At 35.8% G+C, this 22,388-nt stretch overlaps 1 protein-coding gene and 1 long non-coding RNA gene across 5 annotated transcripts in view; one reads left to right on the top strand and one right to left on the bottom strand.

The window, feature by feature from the left end:
- The window catches only part of TRPM7 (transient receptor potential cation channel subfamily M member 7), a 53,929-nt gene that overhangs the window by 14,546 nt on the left and 16,995 nt on the right, over positions 1 to 22,388 (top strand). For all 3 annotated transcript variants that reach the window (XM_052672547.1, XM_052672548.1, XM_052672549.1), the window contains exons 2-20: positions 6,163 to 6,242; positions 8,422 to 8,460; positions 8,963 to 9,161; positions 10,822 to 11,035; positions 11,501 to 11,625; positions 12,185 to 12,356; positions 12,898 to 13,072; positions 14,262 to 14,385; positions 15,221 to 15,293; positions 15,543 to 15,643; positions 16,285 to 16,419; positions 16,557 to 16,610; positions 17,130 to 17,270; positions 17,809 to 17,943; positions 18,538 to 18,818; positions 19,292 to 19,520; positions 20,698 to 20,853; positions 20,974 to 21,117; positions 21,690 to 21,818. In XM_052672547.1, coding sequence (XP_052528507.1) covers positions 6,163 to 6,242; positions 8,422 to 8,460; positions 8,963 to 9,161; positions 10,822 to 11,035; positions 11,501 to 11,625; positions 12,185 to 12,356; positions 12,898 to 13,072; positions 14,262 to 14,385; positions 15,221 to 15,293; positions 15,543 to 15,643; positions 16,285 to 16,419; positions 16,557 to 16,610; positions 17,130 to 17,270; positions 17,809 to 17,943; positions 18,538 to 18,818; positions 19,292 to 19,520; positions 20,698 to 20,853; positions 20,974 to 21,117; positions 21,690 to 21,818 — 2,706 coding nt within the window. The remainder of the gene's footprint in view (positions 1 to 6,162; positions 6,243 to 8,421; positions 8,461 to 8,962; positions 9,162 to 10,821; positions 11,036 to 11,500; positions 11,626 to 12,184; positions 12,357 to 12,897; positions 13,073 to 14,261; positions 14,386 to 15,220; positions 15,294 to 15,542; positions 15,644 to 16,284; positions 16,420 to 16,556; positions 16,611 to 17,129; positions 17,271 to 17,808; positions 17,944 to 18,537; positions 18,819 to 19,291; positions 19,521 to 20,697; positions 20,854 to 20,973; positions 21,118 to 21,689; positions 21,819 to 22,388) is intronic.
- On the bottom strand, positions 1,554 to 13,056 carry LOC128075622 (uncharacterized). Of its 2 annotated transcripts, none has more exons than XR_008203926.1 (3): positions 12,962 to 13,056; positions 6,309 to 6,509; positions 1,554 to 5,062 (listed from the first exon to the last, which is right to left on the bottom strand). It is a non-coding gene; the product is annotated as an uncharacterized LOC128075622 (long non-coding RNA). The 2 variants fall into 2 exon arrangements; XR_008203927.1 differs by having other exon boundaries at positions 1,554 to 4,850.

Genomic DNA, 22,388 nt, shown 5'->3' with positions numbered 1-22,388 from the left:
GGGGTTTCCTATGTGCTCCTTTTCTGTCCTTTTGTTTCACCTGTCTCATCTGAAATAAAGGCTTTAAATTTTGGGGTTGGAGAGTTCTTTTCCTTTCCTTTGAAAACTCAGTGATTAATTCCTGGTTTGTTACTTCTAGATCATAGCTTTGGTGTATGAGCGTATGGTGTATTTGTGTAATACACTGAGATTTGTTTGATCTAGGAGCTCATAGAAAACCATTCTGATTCTTCAGAAGAGTTGAATGTTGTTTGCTTATTTCATTAGTCTGTAGAATAGTGAATGTAAACAATGCTAAAATCAATTTATCTACCCTGATTGACAGCAGCAAAACTGGTTTATCTTCAGTTTTCTTAATAAAATTCCAAATTCTGTAGTTCAGAGTTGGGAAACAAAGAGCAGAATGCAGTGACTGCTCCTTCCTCCCCTGCTCTCTTCTCCCACATTAGGCTACTTTGGTTTGTTCTGAGCTCCATGATATTGCAGTTTTGAAACAGCTTCCTTCATAACGGAGGAAGTGGATTGTGTCTGAAAGTAAGAAAAATGTTCCTGCATTATGAGATATGTGGGTTTAATTCTGATTTATGGGGATGAAAAATGAAGGCTTTGGAATATTAAGGTCTGTATATGAACTTGTGGCCTTCAAACTTAAGTCTGCAAAAAAAAAGAAAACCAACTCATTCTTTGCACTTGTTTGGTGGAAAAATTCCCACAGGAGCCGCCCAGGTTCTAAACAGCACGTTAGAATCATTTTCATCAAGTTTGAGAGAACACTGTAAAAATCGCCTTTGACAAATCCCAAGTACTCTTTGCATCCAAAACTGCAGACGGATTTGGTGAGTTAAGTGGTGGCTGTGTTATGTCAGAGAAGAACTTGACAAAACAATAGCTGCTCTGTTAGAGACCTGGGCTGCTGTGAAAACTGTTCAGAGCAAATCTCCTGAACTGTTCCGTAAAGAATAGGATTGTTGAAGATTTGTTTTCGGCACTAAGAGAGCCATTGATACAGAGATGCATATCTGTGCTTTCTGGCTCAGTTGAGATTTGTTTCTGAATGTGCCCTGCAGTAGAATTGACAGAAGATACTCCTATCCTTTTTTCCCTCCCTGCTTCTTCAACAGTTCTTATTTGAAGTAAAAATAGTACTTTTTGTCTGTTGAGGCCAGCATTTTCAGGTCTGAAGTCGCTGCTTTCACTGGCGAAATATTTCAACCCAGAGAACTAGAGCCGCTTGGTTTCCTACGAGTACAGTGTAAGCCAGGTCAACTGTTCTGCTCAGAGCAGGATCTTCAACATAGCGAAGACACCTGGAGCAATGCGACCTGCCTGTGTCTGGGCTGTGCAGGTTCTGTGACAGGAGATGCTGTGCTGTGTGTGGGGAAAACATAAATGAAATCACCTCCTCCTGCAGATGAGACTCGTGGTTGTTTCAGAATAATAAAAAAAAATAACCCAGATGTGGATTGATGGTAAAATAGCCCTTTAAAATAATAATAATAAAAAAAATTAAACAAGGATTACAAGTTAATGCAGTAATGCAGTATCCGTCATTGAGAGTGACATTTTATATTCTGTTTTCTGTTGCAATAGATGAAAGCACACTTCATAAATATGGTTTGGCATTATGATAATATTTAGGCATGTGATTTTACAACAGGTTACAACAGACGTTACTTATAACTTGTTCAGGCTCACTGGTATCTTAATTGATTCAAGAGCAAATTTTGTGGCTGTTCTGTGTGTGTTGTGTATTCTGTGGACAAGCAGCACTACTCTTCAGCCATCTTCTAAACGCAGTTTGTAATGCTGTGTGACTAAATGCTTTGTTTTCTTCCTCTCTCCTTTAAGAAAAAAAAAAAACCAACCAAACTAACAAACAGGCAGCCAACAAACAAACAATAATTACAGAGGTATGTAATTTTAAATTGCAAGGAAAGCAGGTGAGTTGCAAGTCTGAAGATTGCTGGAGCCGAGAGTTTAAAATGAACATGAGGCAGTTAGGTGCCATGCATCTGCTACCCTTTTCATTTCTGTTCCCATCCGCTTACGTATTTAATGTTAATAAAGAAGTCCTGAGGACTTTCTGCAAGTTTCTAGGTGTTTTCTTGAGGAAATGGGCTGTGCTCTCAGGACTTTTCAATACAGAACTTTGTTATATGTATATGTATGCATAGCTACCTCTCAGGTAACTCAATACTGCTAGATGGTAGTGAGAACAAGGTTAGCACCATGCCTGCTGTCTGCTTGAAGCTGCTGGAAATATTTGCAGTGAGATCCAGCATAGATCTTACTTATGTCACCTCTTGCCATAAGGAGTTTTATGAATTCCCAGCTATTTGATCAGCATTACCTTAATTTGATCCCATATTTGTCCTAGCTTGGATTCATTTGGTTTTATTCAACATGATTACAGAAGCAGTAAGATAACAGTTGGTCTGGAATTTTGCCTTTCGGCTGTATCTGCAGGAGCCTGGTGCTCAGCTGTGTGTTAGCTGAGCAGAGATCACAGTTCAGTCCCATGATACAGCACATGTTTGACCAATGGAGTGAGTTTCTTAGATAAGTGTGTGTATGGTTACATAAGAAGTAGTAACTTATTAGCAGGCAGTTCCTTGAATAGACAAGCTAAAGGACGTTCTTGAGTACAGAAAGTCTTTCTACAAATGTTTTATTTTGTTGGTTGGTTGAGATGTAGGCAGATGGGGCTGCTCGGTGGCAGTGCTATAGTGTGCGTTTTCCTGCCATGGTTTCTGTTGTAGCTGCCTGTTTTCAGGCTTGCTGAAACTATCCGTGGTTGTTCTTTGCCCAGATGGAAACTTTGGCTATTAGGAAAACTCAAGGCAGTGGGGAAAGAATATACAGCCCCCTTATTTCTAAATGAAAGACAAATAAGATTGGGAGATCTTTTCCTTTAAAAACTATTGCCTGTATTGAACTACAGTATGGTATAAGCAAAGATTTGAAAACTGGAATATGAGATGCCATAGAAGATGATATCACTTCTAAATTTGAAACTGAGGTCTATGAAATCTGTGTTACCAACCTTCCACAGAAGTCATGGTCTGAAATGTTCTGTTTATTTATTTATTTTTAATCCAGATCAGTTTCCTGATTCAGCTGTTTAATTCAATAGAAAAAGGTTGTCAGAAGAGCTGTTGGGTCGGTGTGCAATATTCCAGCGTTAAGTATTTGGGATAAGTTTAAACTGAGATGTTCAAACTTGAGATGAACAAGGAGAATTTCAGAATAGCTTGGTGAGGTGTTACAGTAGCTCTGCCACTATTTAGCTGTCATCTTGCTGTAGTGCTTTGGGTAAGGAACAAAGCACTTAATGTGAGATGAAGGGGAGGCTGGTAAGCTTTCTTTTTTTTTTTTTTTTTTTTGTAAGAATAAAAAATTCTTTATAGTAGATTGATAATGTTTGTAATGATATATACATATATATGTATTGTGTGTGTGTGTGTGTATGTACACACGCACACACACACACACACACATATATAAATATAAACCCAGTCTCTTGTTTTAACTTAATCTTTAGCTGACGAATTAGTGGCAGTCATTACCTCTAAGCAATACTTCCTTAACTTCAGTGTCCTCACATCATCTTCCTTCGTCATCTGGCCATCTCAGCAACGTTATGTAATAGTTCTCGTTTACAGGGAGTGTAATACTATGTGTCACTTCTCCCTATGTTTTTTAACATGATCCTTACCCAGCTATGGGAAATGTCTCGCTTTCTGTTCTTTTTGTTCCTTTCCTCCCCCTGCCTTTTTCCTTGACTGTAAACAAGACTGAAATCAGCAGGTTCTTTATAAAATCTCTTGTGATAAATATTCATTAGAGCGTAGGAGTGCTACTGAAGGTCTGTTTGTTTTAATAACGTTGTAGATCCTCCTTTATGGCAGTAGTACAGGTGTATCCATGTGCTGCTGTGAATTCTTTCACTGCTGAAGAATAAACAGAAATCCTTGTAGAGTGATTGGAACTGTACTTTATTTATGGAAAAAAAAACCAAATCTAATCAGTATTTTACTTTAAATTTTCACATCCGCTTGTTATGAGAATTGCTGTTGTGTCGTGAATGTGTTCCTTGTCCCCAGCTTTGATGACTTCTTATTAACAATAAACAATATTGCTTTGGAGCGATTGAGGTAATTACACGTGATTTCTGTACTTCCGATTTCAATAGCTGGTGTGTTATGGTTGTGAAAGCTTGCTTCAAGGTATGGTTTTAGCCAGCTGACTCAAACATTTCCGTATTAAATTACTCTTCTCTGTCTTTGTATGTGCTGACTTCATATGCAAGCTTTAACTATTGCAGTGTTAAAATAATGATCCATACGAAGATCTCAGTTTTAAGAAACAAAGTACAGAAATACTCATGTAAATAGTGGGGACACTTGGCCAAGCAGAAAGTAGCCTTCAGAGCTGTTATTCATGTCGCAAAGACCAAGATGGGAGCTTGATAGCGTTCAAAAATACAGATTGAGAAGTAAGCTAAAAACCCATAAGCTACCTAATGTGCATGTTTTCCATATAATATGAATATGTTTATATAAATGTATGCCTACTTATATATCGAATTTATTTTTGTATCACTGCTAATGATCTGATGAAAATTAGAGAAGAACTAAAGCTGTACTGAGCCCCTGTGTGCAAGTCTTCTGTCTTCCACGATTCTTTCCCAGGGATGTACCTCTACTGTTCCCCTGCCCTTCTCCTTTGTCTCCTGGGAAGCGCCAGTTCCCCTGCAGCTTCCAGTCCTCTTGCAAAGGACTTGGTGCCCATCCTGGCGTGAGGTCAGAAGCTGGAGCAGCAGTTTGTTGCTGCCTTGACAGATCTGTAGTCTGAGTTAAACAAAATGTTGGAGGTCAGTCATGATGAGCAATGTGGGAAAGCTCTGCTGAGTTTAGGAAAGGTTTTGCAAGAGGGCGGGCAGTTGAAGAGCAATTTTCCATGGGCTGAACTAGCTGGTACAGTCCTGTTTCAAACATTTGTCTGCGTTATCTTAAATTGATCTTGAAATTGCAGTGGGTTGAAAAATATATATTTACTGAACCTGTTAATAAAAAATGGGAAAAAAAGTCTTGATTTCTTCATAGATTCCACTCTATGAACTCTAACAGGTACATGTGAATAACACATACCTGTCTTCCCCGTGAGAAACTTCATACTTGCTCTATTCTATCAAAGTTTTCTAAAGGTAAAATGTAAGTGTAAAACAGAGCAAGCTGTCCGCAATGAAGAAATTTTAATGTAATCTTAATAAGGATTTAAGGTAATATTGCATAAGGTGCAAACTGCTATCCCAAAGTTTATCTTGTTTTGAATTGCTAAAAATCCATCTGAGTTCCTTTCTCAATGTGCTGCTGAAGCCTGACGCAGACAGCATATAATCTGGAGATTATCATGAAACACAGTTGTATCATACACTGTGTAATGTAGTTTCTTAAGCTGAATTGAAACTGTGACCAGTTATTAGAACAGGTAAACATTTGAGGAAGAAAATATCCTTAATTCTATGTTTTGGAACACTTTTCAAGTTTAAACTTTAAACTCCACTTGGAGATGTTACGTTTTCTATTGAAAAAAAAAGTTTCTTGATGAAGATAAAAGTTATGACCTGATTATGGCTACCAGAAAAGCCAATTAAAAAATTCCTCACCTGCAATTTCAAGATAAAAATTTTACCCTATTAAAAGAGGTAAATAGATGAAACTACTGTTTATCTCAATTATCCTTTTTTTAAAATGAGCTGTTTTTTTTTTCTTGGCCAACTAGGTGAAGAGTATATTTTGAACAACTACGTGTAGTGTTTTACATCTTTATTTGCAGATTGCAAATTTTTGCTATTAAAATCTAAATAATAACTTCAAAGCTAACATTTAAAAAGATTTGTGTATAGACCAAGTTAGTGTTACTTCATGATTCTGGTCATCTCAAGTTGTAGGCACTGTGAGAATGCTGCTAGAGCTGTTCTAGGGTCACACATGGTATCCTTAGTTTTTGGGTGATAGCAAAACATTCAATGGTAATGCTTCTTTGTTAGATGTTACTTGGCTTAATCTTAAATTAAAAGAGTTGTAATTCCTGTTTTTTTCAGAAAGCACTTTTTTAGTGTAAGGTTTACATTCTGTGTTACCTTTTTTTGTTTTTCAGTCACAGAAATCCTGGATAGAAAATACTTTCACCAAGAGGGAGTGCGTGTATATTATACCAAGTTCAAAAGACCCCCACAGGTAGGAAGAATGCATAATGTTATTAGCTACTCAATCTCTATTAAGTACTGTTTTCTGTTTTCTTACCTTCACTGTTTTTTATCTGGGCCTTGCCATTCCATGTGTCTTGATTGGATTTATTTTTTCTGGAATTTATTTTACATTGTAGAAATCTCTAATCAATGTTCTCCTGTTGTCTTTGTTTCTTCTTACCAGTCCTAGTGATGTCTTTGCTGTCTACACTGTGGGCTGATGATTTTTTTTTAGTTCTCTTTCGGTGGCATAGTTCTGAAAAGTGAGAAAGTCTCAGAGAAATACTGAATTTTAAGAATAACAGTCTGTATGGTAACGTATAAAAGTAGACCTGACAGTGAAATAAGAAGGGATGAAGAATTTGTAGAAAGAATAAAGAAAAATGAAAATCGTGTTGGAGGCAGGGATGAAGGTGGGAGTAGTTCCTTCCAAAACAGAGAGTATAAACAAAAGAAAAATAGTTCAGGTATCAAAAGATTCCATATCACTTCTAGTTGTTTTTCATCCTTTAGGATCTGTAAGGAAAAAATGAATTTGGAAAATGGGGAAATACATTTCCAGAGGGGAAGCTGAGACTAATGAAGGACATCTTCCAAACGTCTGGTTCTGTTTTACTGTATACTAATTCAGAGATATGAAATCAAGCAACAGAAACATTACATTTACTTTCAGCAATTGTTATAAAGATGATTTCTTTGTTCCTACAATGCGTGAACTTGATGTGCACAGTCGCAACATCTACGTTGCAGATGAAAGTCAAGTAGATTCTAAGTTGGTATTTTAGGCAGTTTTGTCTAATCAAAATATGAACTATAAGTTATAAATCAGCTTTGTTCTTTTGGGAGCAAGGTATTGTTTCATGTTTTATGTCCAAGAATTTGTTTTTAGGAAGAAAAAGAACAAAGTAAAAGCTTTAGAATTTTGAAGCTAATGTAAATAGTTCACTGTGTTCCCTGAAACCACGTGATGTGAGAAGCATTTAGAATTTATAGCCATGATTGTAGTACATGGAAAATTTACAATTGCAAACAAAGTAATTAGGAAGCTGTTAAAATTCCCAGAGCATTTCCCGAAGAACTAAATGATCTCCTACACTTGCCCTTTTAGGTTAACTCATTTACAGCATATAGGGACTTTACAACTTTCCCATCAGATGCCCTTCAGACTTGACACATTGCTTGCTGTTGTTTTGCTGCTGTTCTGGAATTGAGCACAAAAGAATGAGATGCAGATGGGAGAATTCTGTAGCTATCCTTGATCCATACCTTTTAGCATATACTTTCACAACTGCTAGAGAAGGTCTGAAGCTAAAGGTGCAGTATGGAAATGTAGATGATTAGTAGCCAAGTGTAACTTCTAAAGAGGACACAAATAAGAAATTATTTCTGCTGAAAGCCTGCACGTTATTTAAGGTTACTGTGTAAAATATGTTGTTCTATGCTCTTGCACACTAGCTCTTAACTATTGTTGTGGTTAAGTAAAAATTGTGGAAAACAAGCGATAGAATTTTGTATCTGCTATACTACTATTAAACATTAATAAAACAATTTTCAGGAAAACGAAATAAATATTAAATATGAAAGAAGGTAAAGATAAAGATTTGTTTTTGTTTAATAAACTTATTGTGTAAAGGCACTGTTCTATGAGATTTGTTCAAACGTCTTTTTCTGTAGGTGCAGATGGGAAATGATGGAATAGCCTTCCCACATAGGCAGCTCAGCTTGAATGTGTTAGCAGTGCAGAAGCAATGATGTATTGTTAGAATTTGTCAAAGCAAATGCTGGTCTAAGTAACTTCTTGGCACCTGGCAAAGTGTTTCTATTTGAGTACTGCATAATCCAGGCTGAAATGTTCTTGGACTTCAGATACCAATGGTCCAAAGACTAAAAAGTGATTTGAAAGCTCAGAATTGAAGCTTTCACGTTTATGCATTTTTGCTTGAGATGTCTACAGCAGTCACATAAATTAGAGAAGTTACCATGTTTAAAATGGGCAAACTTCTGCAGCTTGTTTTCCTTTTACTGTAGGGCAGTAATCTTTTTGTAAGCAGGTGAAGTGGTATGAGTGGCATTTGATCTGTGTTTGTTTGTTTGTTTCTCCACCCACTCTCACTCATCCCTTGAAATTTAAGCTGATGTTTACTCATGTATTTAAATACTTCTTATAGATGCCTTCCAGGATGTCAGATTTGTCAGCAACTTGTCAGGTAAGAGTTCTTTTAATTAAGATATTTATGAATAGGTTTTTTTCCATTAAGTAATCACTTTTATAATAGTGGTTTTAAAAGTCTTGATCAGTATTGCAAGTGACAAGGCAGTGAAAGGTTAGGTATAAAACAAATACAACTAATGAATAAAGAACTGTCTGTATAATGTAGATCATCTGTTTATACAACTTTAATAAATTACTTAGGTCAAGGAATCGATTTCAGTTTTTAGTGTCCTGTCTACTTACAGTTACTTCTGGTTTCCTACTTTTTGTCACAGCATTCAACATTTTGCATAGCAATTGTCTATGTTATTGTCATTAATTATTATCTCAAATATTTATGGTGACAAGTTTTGCTCTAGAAAAGTGACTTTTATATTATTTAGCTTCTTTCTTTTCTAAATCTAACCAATCTGAGTTACAGATAAAAGATTTATTCTCTCATCTTGTAATTGCATATTTGTTCAAGTATTCTAAATGATAGATTTGGTTGGGTGCAGGTGCTGTTGTGGCCGCTTGGTCAGACAACATGCTTGTTTTACTGCAAGTCTCGCCATGAAATACTCCGATGTGAAGCTAGGTGAGAACTGTGATCAGGAAATAGAAGAGTGGTCAGTGGAAAAACATACAGAACAATCCTCTACTGATGCTTATGGCGTCATCAACTTTCAAGGTGGCTCTCATTCTTACAGGGCTAAGGTATGTAAGGCAGTTAATTCTAAACTATGTCTTCTTACTTAAAATATCTTTATACAGATGGTGGATGCTTCGTTTAATTTCTAAAAGTGGAGGCTGAAGGATGAAAATGATGTTTGTCATATTGTGGCAAAACAGTGCCCTCTGTTATAGTATTTTTATCGTGATCTGAATTCTTTCTTATTTTCTTTATTTTTATTAAAACAGTCACTCAAATCTATCAGAATTAGTGGAATTCATGTACGAGTTTGCCTTTGTGTTGCAAATGGTGATCATGCCTAATCCTTTCAGCAAAACATTGCATTAATAATTCAGTGTCGTTGTTTCAGACATCATTAAAATACAGCTTACTCATCAGTGCTGCTGCTTACTCATAACTGTTAAATGTTTATAGAATCTGCTAACTAACATCTGCTATCTGAGCCTTCCTGAAAAATCATTTATAATTATGGACAGGTGAAATACGTGATTTTTCTAGTAGATTTGGTCAAAATTATTGCAGCATAATCAAACCTATCAGAACAGCCAAGTTTTTTGGGTGAAGGGTTAGTTAAAAACAGGTATGCCTGTAAATCGAAGTTTTGGTAAACAGTTCTTAATTCGCAGGTTGCATTTAACAGAAAGGTGGAAATCTGGAAATTCTGGCATATTCTCCACAACTATTTTGTGAAGGGTTTTTAGTTGTGACGGAAATTAGTTAATGCTCATGCAATTCTATCCTTGCAGCTGATACTGTGTAGCTCCAACTGTGGCTCCAACTGAATAGCAGAGCCAATAGCAGGAGCAATCCAATGCTCTAAATGAGATATCTCTGGAGAGAAGGGCTCTTGGCAGAATTCTTTCCTGTTGGTAGTAGCAATGTGCTTGTTCCTTCATACCTATAGTATACCTTATTCCTTCATATCTATAGCATACCTTAAAATTGATGTAAATCCTTTTTTAGGAGCACAGAAATAGCAAGTTTCTTGTGGTTATTTCTGATGGCTGCTAGTGGGGTCGCTAAAAAGAAAGTTATTGGGATAGTGGTCTTTTCAGTTAGAACATTATCCAGATTGGGCTTAATTTCTGTGTGTTATCCCCCTCCTCTCTTGTACAATGTGTATCAAAGATGCAGAAGTATTTGTAACTGATTGATAATCTACTTAATCTTACGCTGGTAAGCACAGCAAGTTACGAAGTTCCTGTTATTGAAATTTCCTGTTAAAGAATTTGGATTTTCTTCCCATCAGTAATAGGGATGGAAAAGCTAGCAACTGTTTTTCTTGTAAGAATTTTCACAAGAAAATGCAAGCCTCTCCCTATTAGGTAGCAAAAGTATTAATATTTGTGAATTCCTTCGAATTTAGAAATGATCCAGCACTTCCTTTTTTTTTTTTTTCCAAGGAGGATGTGCCAATGAGATGGAATAATGTGATCTTTCTGTAGTTATTACCTTTCTAGAACTTGCCTTCAAAACTGTTCATTGTCTTGTCCTTAATTTTGAAAGGTGTAAAGTAAGAGTGCATATTTATTGCATTTGCCATGCTTTGAGAAGATAAATTACAATTTCCATACCCACGGATAGGGCAGTATGTCCTGAAATACATCCTGGTTCTTGTCTTTACTCATTTATTCTGTGGTGGTTTCCTTTATGAACATATCAACTCTCTTCTTGTGTCTGCAGTATGTGCGATTATCATATGACACTAAACCTGAAGCTATTCTGCAGCTTATGCTTAAAGAATGGCAGATGGAGTTGCCAAAGCTTGTTATCTCTGTACATGGGGGCATGCAGAAATTTGAACTTCACCCACGCATCAAACAGTTGCTTGGCAAGGGTCTTATTAAAGCTGCAGTAACAACAGGAGCCTGGATTATAACTGGAGGAGTGAACACAGGTAAAGTACAAGTGAATGTGCACAGCTAAGAAGATTATAGTTTGTAAAAGCCAAAAGGCTAAATGAATGAATAGCTACATCTTGAAGTAAATGTGGAATTTGATCAAGAGAAACCAAAATGATACATTTTGAACATGTAGCAGGAAAAGCAATATGAATGGTGGTGTTGGGAGGGTTGGTTGGTTTCAGTTTTAGAAACTGCAAGAAGAAAAACTTGATTCAATTTCAACAAGTAGATGAGGGTTCTGAAGACACTGTCGTTCTTCCTGGGCTAACACTTGCTGTGTTCACAGTACTTTGTCCTATTTTGATAGGTGTACTGTGGGCGCTTTTTCTTTTCTGTTGCATAAAATAGATTCCCAGAACCTTACGGACTGGCCCAATTAGCGAATGAAACAGTTGTATTTCTTAACAAGATGTGGCATTCAATACATTGAAATCCTTTTTGTGTTCAAACACTAACAGGTGTTGCAAAACATGTTGGTGATGCTCTAAGAGAACACGCTTCCAGATCATCTCGAAAGATTTGCACTATTGGGATTGCTCCATGGGGAGTGATTGAAAACAGAAATGACCTTGTTGGAAGAGATGTAAGGATAAATTACCTAACTGAAATGATTATTTGCCTGTTTTATTTTTTACAAATCTGCCCAAGAATTTTTTTCATTGCTTTGTATCTTTGAAGTGCTTGCTATAATATTAAAGTGCGTTGACATATGTGACTTATTGCTAGTTCGTTAGTGTAACAAGTTGCAGACTGATAATGTAATAGGGAAGGAGCTTGTTCTTAAGTTCTGGATCTTATTTTTTTTCTCCTGCTGATATTACTGAATCAAATAACAAAAATGCTGAAGTATTACAGAGAGCTCACATTTACAGAAGGTGATAAATTTTGATGTCTTTAAGACTAATGTTTGTGAGAGCAAATTTTTACAAAGACACCTTTTCAAGGTACTTTTTTCTGTGCACTCTTTCAGAACAGAATTCTTTTCTGATAGTTGCGTGTTTTCTTGCATAAAACAAAGCTGCTGCAGCTCTTGGTGAATTCAAGCTTACATGTGTCAGTTCTTGCTGTGTCTAGAAATATTGAGTTTTACTGAGACAAATTTGAATCTCTGCAAGTAAAATGTATTGTCTGCTTGTGTTTAGGTGGTTGCTCCATATCAAACCTTGTTAAACCCACTAAGTAAACTAAATGTGCTAAATAATCTCCATTCCCATTTCATTCTGGTGGATGATGGAACAGTTGGGAAATACGGAGCAGAAGTTAAATTGCGGAGAGAACTGGAAAAAACTATAAATTTGCAGCGCATCCATGCAAGTAAGTAATTCTGGTCTGAGTGTTACTGTCCTTTAATGAATAAGGTGCTTTCATCAAGCATTTGAATAATAAATAAAAAAAAATACAAAAATCAGCCTGTTTTGTATGTTTTAAGTCTGGGTGGTTGTTCTGCAAATTTCAACTGCTGCTTTGGTCAGAGCTGAAAAAGCAGTCGGTGCAGATGACTAGCAATAGCTGTCCTGTGGCTGCTCAGTGCATTGAAATTAGCTTTATTTTAAAGCATGGGAATGATATTTTGAAAGTAATTAATTTTTTTTCAAACTTACCGATGTGTGAAGCAGTGCAGACATAATATCTACCATTCTTACTGCTTTTATGTAAATAAAAGTGACAACATAGTTAACATTTGTGTGAATATGTAACAATCTCTGTTAGTGTCTCTCCTGTAACTCTGGTGCTGAACCTTCTTTTGCTAGACCTGACAAAATGCTTTCAAGTCTTATGCTTAATTTTTTGCTGACAGTGGGTGAAAAAATGTGACTTATATTAAAGCACTTTTTTTTAATGCATAACTTTATAGGAATTGGCCAAGGTGTACCTGTGGTAGCACTCGTATTTGAAGGGGGCCCCAATGTCATACTTACAGTTTTAGACTTCCTTCATGAAAGTCCTCCTGTGCCAGTGGTGGTATGTGAAGGAACAGGCAGAGCTGCAGACATACTGGCATACGTTCACAAGCAAACAGAGGAGGGAGGGTAAGTCCTAGCACTGCTAGCCAAACCTGCACGTAGATGGATTATACATAGATGGATTTCAAGAGCATTCTTTAAAGAATTGGTGCAAGAGCTTTATCCATGCAAAGACAAAAGCTGAAAGTGTAGAGTGTAACTTTGCATGTGACGTAGCTTTCCAGATTTGTTGCAGTAACAGCTTTGGCTGATGATCAAGAATTCTTTTCTAGTTCTAGGCTCCTCCTACATACCTTGTACCAGTTGCATTAAGTACTTGAGTATACTTACATTAACAATAGTCATTAAAGGTTAGGAAAAGCATATGCACCTATGTCCTGAACTATGGGAAATGTCTCGTGTGTAACTGAAGTGTGGCAATTTTGTTACACCATTGTGACTAGAAAATCCCACTCTGTTCTAATGCGCTGTCTACTTCAACTGGATTAATTAAGTAAGGCACAGTAGCTCAAGTGAGAAATAAGATTAAGCATACACAGTAGACTTGCTCAACAAAAGTCAGAGCTGACCAGGCCTTCCAGAGTTATGAGAATAATACAGAGGATAACATTAACCAAACTGCTTGAAAGTATCTCTTGACTACATTGAGTAGAAATATTTTCATCCAGTTAGCTGTTGCTAAGTAACAACTTTTCTGAAAAGGAATTTGTTTCTGTACTTCTTCTGAGTAGTCTTAAAACTGAGCTTTTTACAGACTTCTGTTTAGTGTTGAAAACACTTATCTGTTTAAGCGTAGGTTCAACAAGTAAAAGGGATATGCTTGTGTTCCATGGTACATAGTGGCTTCTAGTTGGTTGTCAGACTTGCATTAATCCTTATATGTAATTGGGTCTTAGTTGCAAGGAATGCCTCAGACCCAGGAATGTAGAGCTGAAATGTAGCACTAAACCAAACAGTTTTGTCCATAATGAGTAAAGTCAGAAGCAGATCTGATTCAGAGGGGTGAGTGTGCAGTACTGTCAAAATACTTTAGTCAGCAATCTCTCAGATTTGGCTGTGGGAAAGAAAGGGAGAGAGCTTACTTACTTTTACGAAGCAATATTACAGTCATCAGCTAGGCAGCGTGTGCTTTGACATTGGAACAATGATGAGCTTATAGATTACAAGACTTGTTGTAGAATGGACATCTTGAAACAAATTAATATGTTGTCATTCCTACTGTTCATGTGTAACATGTTTTCATGTTCAATCTCAGGAATGTTCCTGAGGGTGCAGAGCCTGAAATCATTTCAACCATCAAAAAGACATTTAACTTTGGTCAAAGTGAAGCAGTTCATCTGTTTCAGACACTGCTGGAGTGCATGAAAAAAAAAGAACTTGTAAGTAGATCTTGCTATAGAAAAATCTTAGGCAAGGTAATGGCATTTGTGGATATAATATGAAGTTGTATCTCTGTGTTGTGTATGATCAAGTGTTATTCAAAGTCATTAGTGGTGGATCTCACCAATTATAGAAGATAGTCATTTTTTGTGGGTAATCTATCTCATGATCAAGGGAGACTTTAATCTTTTAATTATTCCCAGTAATTCAAGTTTATTATTGTTTCCATGCCTGTTCGTTTTCTGCGTGCTGGATTGTTTTGTTCATGGCATGTATGTATTTTTTATGTGGGATATGGGATGCTTTCTCTTGTTTTGATTTTTGAGAGCCTGTGATTTTTTTTTTCCCCTCTTAATTGTTACAATACTAACAAAGGGCTCCTATCATTTTATCACTAAAACAAAAGCACTTAATAGAACTTCACATACAGCTAAAATTCAGATATTGATGTCTCATTTGGACATCATAACATGTTGTTCCAAGGTTTAAAATTGATATAATCATCTAAACTTATTTGTTGGCAGGTTAATCTCATAATATAGGGTGAACTGAAGAAGTAAATAAAACACTAGGTGATGTTTATAGCCAGTGGATTATTGTAATCATACTGAGGGAAGAAGTTCAGGTTGGTTGAAAAGCGTAAAGGATTTTGTTTTTTGTCAGCTGGTTGTCTTGTTGTCCTATACTACAGAGTGCACAGTACAGGTGAATTGAAATGGAGTGTAGACTTAAATTGCATTGAAGATAGACATAAAAATTTGGAGCTAATCCCTTTCTGAAAATCTGAAAATCAATTTTTAACATTTTTTTAATCCATTTTACTGTTTTTAACAGATTACTGTCTTTCATATTGGGTCAGATGAACATCAGGACATAGACGTTGCAATACTTACAGCACTGTTAAAAGGTGAGACTCTTAGGTGCTTTTGGAATCTCCAGCTGTTCTTTCTTGGTGATTACATGATAATAAAAATCTGTAGTAATCTTTACTTTTGAAGAAAATAACTATCCACTGTTCTCTCATTTTTTTAGTACCATAAACTTTCATAATTGATGAAATAAACTGCATAACATTCAGACGTATTGCTTATTTTAAAGGAAGAATGAATATTTATTGCATTTTAATTAATTTTTTTCTTTGTTCTTGCTTCTTAAGGCACAAATGCATCTGCATTTGACCAGCTAGTTCTGACACTCGCGTGGGATAGAGTTGACATTGCCAAAAATCATGTTTTTGTTTATGGACAACAATGGCTGGTATGTAAATGGCCTGGAATAAGCAGAATGGTGTTTTGTAAGGGAGAAACTTAACTTGCTGTAAAGAAAGAATCTTTTGACTTCTGTAGAGAGATGCTGTAGAATATGGGCAGAGTTATTTTTAGACAGTAATTTTTTTCATACTTCATAGTCTTATAGCTGTATTGTCTTATAGCTATTATTGTAGTTGAAAATGGCCCAAAAATTTTAGAAATGTGTTAAATATTCTGAGCTAGAGAAGAAATGGTGCTGCAGAAGTTGAAAGCTGAATTGATGTTAGAGATATGCAATGATAGTTCTGGCCATTTGTCCTTCAAAGCAGTGGTGTAAATATTTGATGTCTTCATGTTTTTCATCCAATATCAGTAGGTGAGAAAAGCTTAACTATATTAAACCAAATTAGGCCAGCGTAGTACTATTGAGGGTCAGTAGGAGATACACGATCAGAGAAAACACTTAAGTCCTCATAATATTCTCTCATCCTGTAATTTGTGAAGCTCAGGGGATTTTCTGAACTGAATGTAGCCTTTGGCTTTTCAGACATATAGGATTTCCCTGTTCTGACTCTGGGGATAAATGAGTTTGATTTGTAATCTAAATATACTTACTTCTGTGGTATGTCTGTGGTTCTGTGCTTGTAGGTTGGCTCTTTGGAACAGGCTATGTTAGATGCCCTTGTGATGGATAGAGTTGCATTTGTGAAACTTCTGATTGAAAATGGAGTAAGCATGCACAAGTTTCTTACAATTCCCAGGCTGGAAGAACTTTATAACACCGTAAGTGAATTGTTGGTCATTCTTTTTGTATTTTTTTAAATTTTAGCTAACATTCAAAAATATTGGGCTTTTACTGTGGTATACCCATGTTGTCTCTGCACTCTAATTTTTTTTTCTCCTCTTCTTTTTTTATAAAGAAACAAGGCCCAACCAACCCAACACTCTTCCATCTTGTTCGAGATGTCAAACAGGTATGCTGTAATTGTAAAAATCTGCCAAACTAAACCAGGTTTATTATTATTTATTATGTTTGACTGTCAATTGAATCTCGGCTTTACTAATTAGATTTTGCTGAAGCAACAAACTGTGTCTGCAGTCATGCTTTTGTTTCCAGTATTTGTAGTTGTGTGGAGTAGGTGGTGCCTTGCTGCCACACAGATGTGTGTTATATATGATAAGTATTGCTTTTTTCATCTTAGTTGGGATTGCTTTGCTTTTTGAGAGTTTGGAAGCTGATAAAAGACAAAAAACCAATACATGACCCCTAGCATCTAACCTCATAGGAGAAATTGTACAGAAGAGAAGCTATAAGCTTGTCTTTTCTGAAATTGGTAAATATTGAACCATGTAGATGCTTTGTGTCTTTTAAATATAAAAATTATTTTGTTTTTATTTGTTTATATTTAGACTTGTAATGTTTAGGAACATTCTAGGCAAGTTTAAATTGAGATTATAATTTGCAAAACTGAAAATACCTTTTGTATTCTTAGGGAAATCTTCCTCCTGGTTATAAAATCAACCTGATTGATGTGGGGCTGGTTATTGAATATTTGATGGGAGGAACCTACAGATGCACCTACACAAGAAAACGCTTTAGAGCTATATACAATAGTCTCAGTGGGAACAACCGGGTATGTGGCAACTGGGTACCAAGGCATGCTGATTTGTTTGTACATAATTAAAAAAACTAGATATTTTTGTGAAAAATTGGAGCTATGTTATTTTGTTCTTTTCATCAAGGGACTGATTCTCTTATAGGCTGTGATACAACATATGAGGGCAACTGGTAGCTATTTGCAATGAGAACAAAAAATTTTTTATCATTTTTCTTTCTTACTCCAGCATATCCAAATTTCTTCTGGTATTTTCTCTCTTCCTAGAGGGGAAGAATGGGTGCCAAACTCGCAGATTCCCTTGGGCGTGGGATGCAGATACTGTAACTTCTTGGCAGTTACACTAATTGCTTTACTATTTTGTGAGTTTAAAATAAATAAATAATCCTTCTTACATAACCGACGAGAACGCTAATTGTTGCTGTTATATAAATTGGTCACTGTTTAATTGCTCAACTTAGTATCTAGCTGTAAACAGCTTGTTATTGTTATACACTGCTTAATAAGTAGATGTAAAGAAAACAAGCCAAACCTCTTCCTATTATTTTTGCTACAGCGATCTGGGCGAAATCCTTCCAACACTACTCCTCAGCTGTGTAAAAGCCATGAGTCTTTTGGCAACAGGGCAGACAAAAAAGAAAAGATGCGACATAATCACTTCATCAAAACAGCACAGCCATACAAACCAAAGGTACAGATGTTTAAGGGGAAAGTATGTGATTTAATTTTAAGCAGTTAAGAGTGGAGAATCTGGTTGAAATCCAAGTGCAGTAGCAGCAGTTCTACTGACTTCAGTAAAACTGGGGTTTCAGCCTTTTGTACTTGCTTATGAACAGTCTAGCACACTTACAGCATTCTGTAAGTAATGTCTGTATTAGTCTTCTAGATAATCTCTGATGTGCTAGTGAGCAAAAAGCTAATCTTTGGAACAGTTCTGTTACTGGGAGGAACCTACATGATTTTATAGATGAAGCAAGATTTGGCCAGGATATTCTAGAGGAATTTTCACAAGTTTCTTCCTTTCTATGTAGGTATGATAGTTACTGTATTGCATTTGATCCATAAAATCAAGATAGTCCATTCTCACTGTTATTAAAAATGAATTGTACTTAACTGAAGTTTGAAGCTGAAGAACAAAAGTTCTATCTGCTTCTGAAATGTTTAGAATTTTTTTTTTAAAGGAATATACAACACTTTACATTAGAGCACTTGATATTTTAATTCGGATTATATAATGGTCACGTTTAGTGATATAGAAATGTAACTTTCTGATTTTATTTTAAAGATTGACACTGGTGCAGAAGAGGGAAAAAAGAAAAGAACCAAAGATGAAATAGTAGACATAGATGATCCTGAAACGAGACGTTTTCCTTATCCTCTCAATGAGCTGTTACTTTGGGCGGTGTTGATGAAGAGGCAGAAGATGGCCCTTTTCTTCTGGCAGCACGGGGAGGAGTCCATGGCAAAAGCCCTGGTTGCATGCAAAGTGTATCGTTCAATGGCATATGAAGCAAAACAAAGTGACCTTGTTGATGACACTTCAGAAGAACTGAAACAATATTCCAAGTAAATTACATTTATATAATTAAACTGTGTTCTTGGAATTTCCAGTAAAAACAATGGGCTGTATTACTAGCTAATAAAAACAATTACATTAGCACACTCATAGGAAGTTCCTTTTTGCTGCTGATGATTCAGTGGTACTCTAGTAAAAGTTGGGTATTAGATATTGCTCGTAACAGCAGAGAGCTGCTAAAATCAGGTTTTTTATGTTTAAATTAAAATGGACTGAATGTGCCACTTGAACCATCTGACCTTCTTGTATACTGTTTTAGCTGCTATTTGTAGTCCATGTATACATATATATATATATATTTAACAGAAGTCACAAATTTATGTTATAAATTCATGTACCAGAAAGGACAGGCAATAGCCCTGTCGAATTATGTTCTTGGGAACTCGATTACACAAGAAAATTCGACTCAGAATCTATACATACTAAGTGTTGTTTGTTTTGATGCTTTTTCTCTTCATTCTAGCGAGTTTGGTCAGCTGGCAGTGGAACTGTTAGAACAGTCCTTCCGACAAGATGAAACTATGGCGATGAAGTTACTAACATATGAGCTTAAAAACTGGAGCAATTCAACTTGTCTGAAGCTGGCCGTTTCATCAAGGCTTCGTCCATTTGTTGCTCATACTTGTACACAAATGTTGTTATCAGATATGTGGATGGGAAGGCTGAATATGAGGAAGAATTCATGGTATAAGGTAAGCGTCATCACTTTTTATTGTTGACATAAAAAAGATCAACAGAATGTATGTCTAGATGGAAAGGAAAATATGTGCTTAAATGCTTTCAGCATAAAGCTTTCACCACTGTAGCTTGTGTTAATAAATTCCGTGAAACTATCTCCTATAACATAATCAAAACTGGAATGATTTATTGTTAACTCTTCTGTTGTCACTCTGTTGTCTTTTCAAATAAGGTACAGAAATACAAAAGGCAAAGAACAGGCAAGTAGTCTTTGATTGTAGGCTTAAAGAGATCTTGTGAATACTAATCCCCTACTAAAAATATAGTGGTTAAAACAAATAAATAACAGACAGAAAATCCACTGTAAGAACATAGTTTCGTGCATTTTGGATTTTTACCGGCAACACAGACTCGATGTAGAAAAGCTTTCTATATATTCTATTTTGGAGGAAGAAGCTGAGCAAAAGAAGGGCACAGAGTGAAACAAGGGTAGGCAAATTGGGGATAGGCTTTCTGACAGTGCCTTTTGATACAGATCAATTGAACCAACATGAGAGTTGCATATATCTTTGAAGTGCTCGACCAGAAACTTACTGCTGCTAGGAATGTAGTGAAGTACATCTCTTGTACAAATTATCAACAAGCATCACTTAACTCGTGACCTACTAAAATCCTCCTTGATAACTGATTAACAATTTTCTTGCTTGCTTTGTAACCAGCTAATAACAATAAATAGCTTTTACTTAATCCCTTCATCCATACCATAGCTTTCATTTTTCTACCATGACTTGAATGACGAGTCCCACTCACATGCTTCTAAAATATGCCTTGATAGTTTGTGGCTCCAGAGTTTCTGGGAGTGAGTTAAAGAAAAATCTGAAATAGAATTACTCTGGATCTTCAGGCTCACAGTACGTTCTTTTTAGCTGCTTCTAGTTCTGGAGCTTGTTGGTTCTTTCCCTTTCCTGTTTCTAAAAGTGAAGGAACATTCTGTATATGTCATCTTAGCTATTATTACTTACATACAAACTTAGGAGGCTAATTAGTTCCTACACTTTTTTCCTCTAACAAGCAAGGGCAATCTGGCTAGTGTATTTTCAGCAAATATTTTACGTATTGCTGTATTCTGATATTATTCTGATATTTTAACCTAACTGTGAACCGTTTGAACTTAATCTTCATCTTTTTCAGGTGATACTGAGTATTTTACTCCCACCTGCTATACTTCTGTTGGAATATAAGACTAAGGCTGAAATGTCACATATTCCTCAGTCTCAAGATGCACATCAAATGGCAATGGATGACAGTGAAAACAACTTCCAGAATGCAGCAGATGAAATACCAATGGTAATGGTGGTGGATAATAATATTAAAAATTTCTAATTTAAAATAAATAATTGTGTTTTTCAATTAAATTTTCAAATGCATGCCTCTCTGTATGTGAAGCTAACAATCCTTTTGTTTTAGGAGGTGTTTAAAGAAGTAAGGATCTTGGACAGTAATACAGAGAAGCATGATATGGAGACCCCAGCAAAACCTAAAAGACTTCCAATTACACAGAAGTTTTATGCATTTTATCATGCACCAATTGTGAAGTTTTGGTTTAATACTGTGAGTTTTCTATTGTGTAATTTTTTGTTTGTTTGTTTGTTTTTCTTTGGTTTTTTTTGACAACTAGTGTGGGTATTTGGGTTCTTCCTGTGATATAGTTCTATGATTTGCATCAGTTTGTGTTTTTTTAAATGCAAAAAAAAAAAAATCTTTGGTAAACTGGAAGTGAGAAGTAGTTGATTCTGAAAAAAATACACATGCAGTGCTTAGCATTTTTAATGTTCATGAGGTTGGTTTTGAAAAATAGTAATTTTTTATGCTAAGAGAGTAATTAGTGTAAAAATTTTCATTCTAGCCTGAGTAATTAATTTCATCATTCATTTGAAGGAATTCTGTATTTATTTATAGGATAAAAAGTGTTAATGCCCCAGGTTTTAAAAGTTATTCTACAAACTTCTGTTCTAAGCAAATATGATTCCCATATAAATAATAACTTGTCTGCTTAAAGAGTTAAAACATAGTTCTGTAATTCTACTTGAAGCTGTTATTGTATACATAAAAAGAAAAAATCCACACATTTATAAGGAATTCTCTTCTGTAATTGTATGTATACTTTTTCTTGCTGTTTTTAGTTGGCATATTTAGGATTCCTCATGCTCTACACATTTGTGGTTCTTGTAAAAATGGAAGAAGTGCCATCTGTCCAAGAGTGGATTGTTATTGCTTACATTTTCACATCAGCAATTGAGAAAATTCGTGAGGTATGTCTCTAACAGTCTGTGATTTTATTTTTGTGTCAATTACAACAGCATGCTTCAAACTATGGTAATGAACAAAAGCCTGAGAAACTTTAGGAACCTGAGTGTATGATGCATAATAGCTTTGCCCTATCATGGTCATACTTTGGAGAACAAAAGAAATATATCAGTGGGCTGATCTTTATTTTTTTTTTTAATGTGTTTTACTTACTGCCCCTGTGACCATCTAATCAGGTTCTAACAAAAAGCCTTACTTTTCTGGGAAATTAAATCTATACGCATCTATTAGCATAAATCAAACTGCCATTAAGACCAAGCTGAAACAAAAGCAGAAGAAACTTGATTGAGATAGATATCTGCCACAGTGTTGCTGTGCTGCCACAGTGTTGCTGACCAGCAAGGGTCTTTTGAGAAGTTCTGTTAGAATTTTTAAATAGGAGAGGGAAAGCTACTTTGCTGGCTGTACATTTCAGGTGCAACTAACAGGAAGTAGGGCTTGGTTTTTGTCACAGTAACTGCCTGGAGGAAAAACAAAAACAAAAAAGTCAACAAAAAAAAACCCTAAGAAAATAG

This window comes from Tympanuchus pallidicinctus, unplaced genomic scaffold, assembly GCF_026119805.1.
Source record: "Tympanuchus pallidicinctus isolate F22 unplaced genomic scaffold, pur_lepc_1.0 scaffold12, whole genome shotgun sequence".
Lineage (NCBI taxonomy): Eukaryota > Metazoa > Chordata > Aves > Galliformes > Phasianidae > Tympanuchus > Tympanuchus pallidicinctus.
Note: the sequence above shows the minus strand (reverse complement) of the source record. Positions and strands in the feature narration are given on the sequence as shown.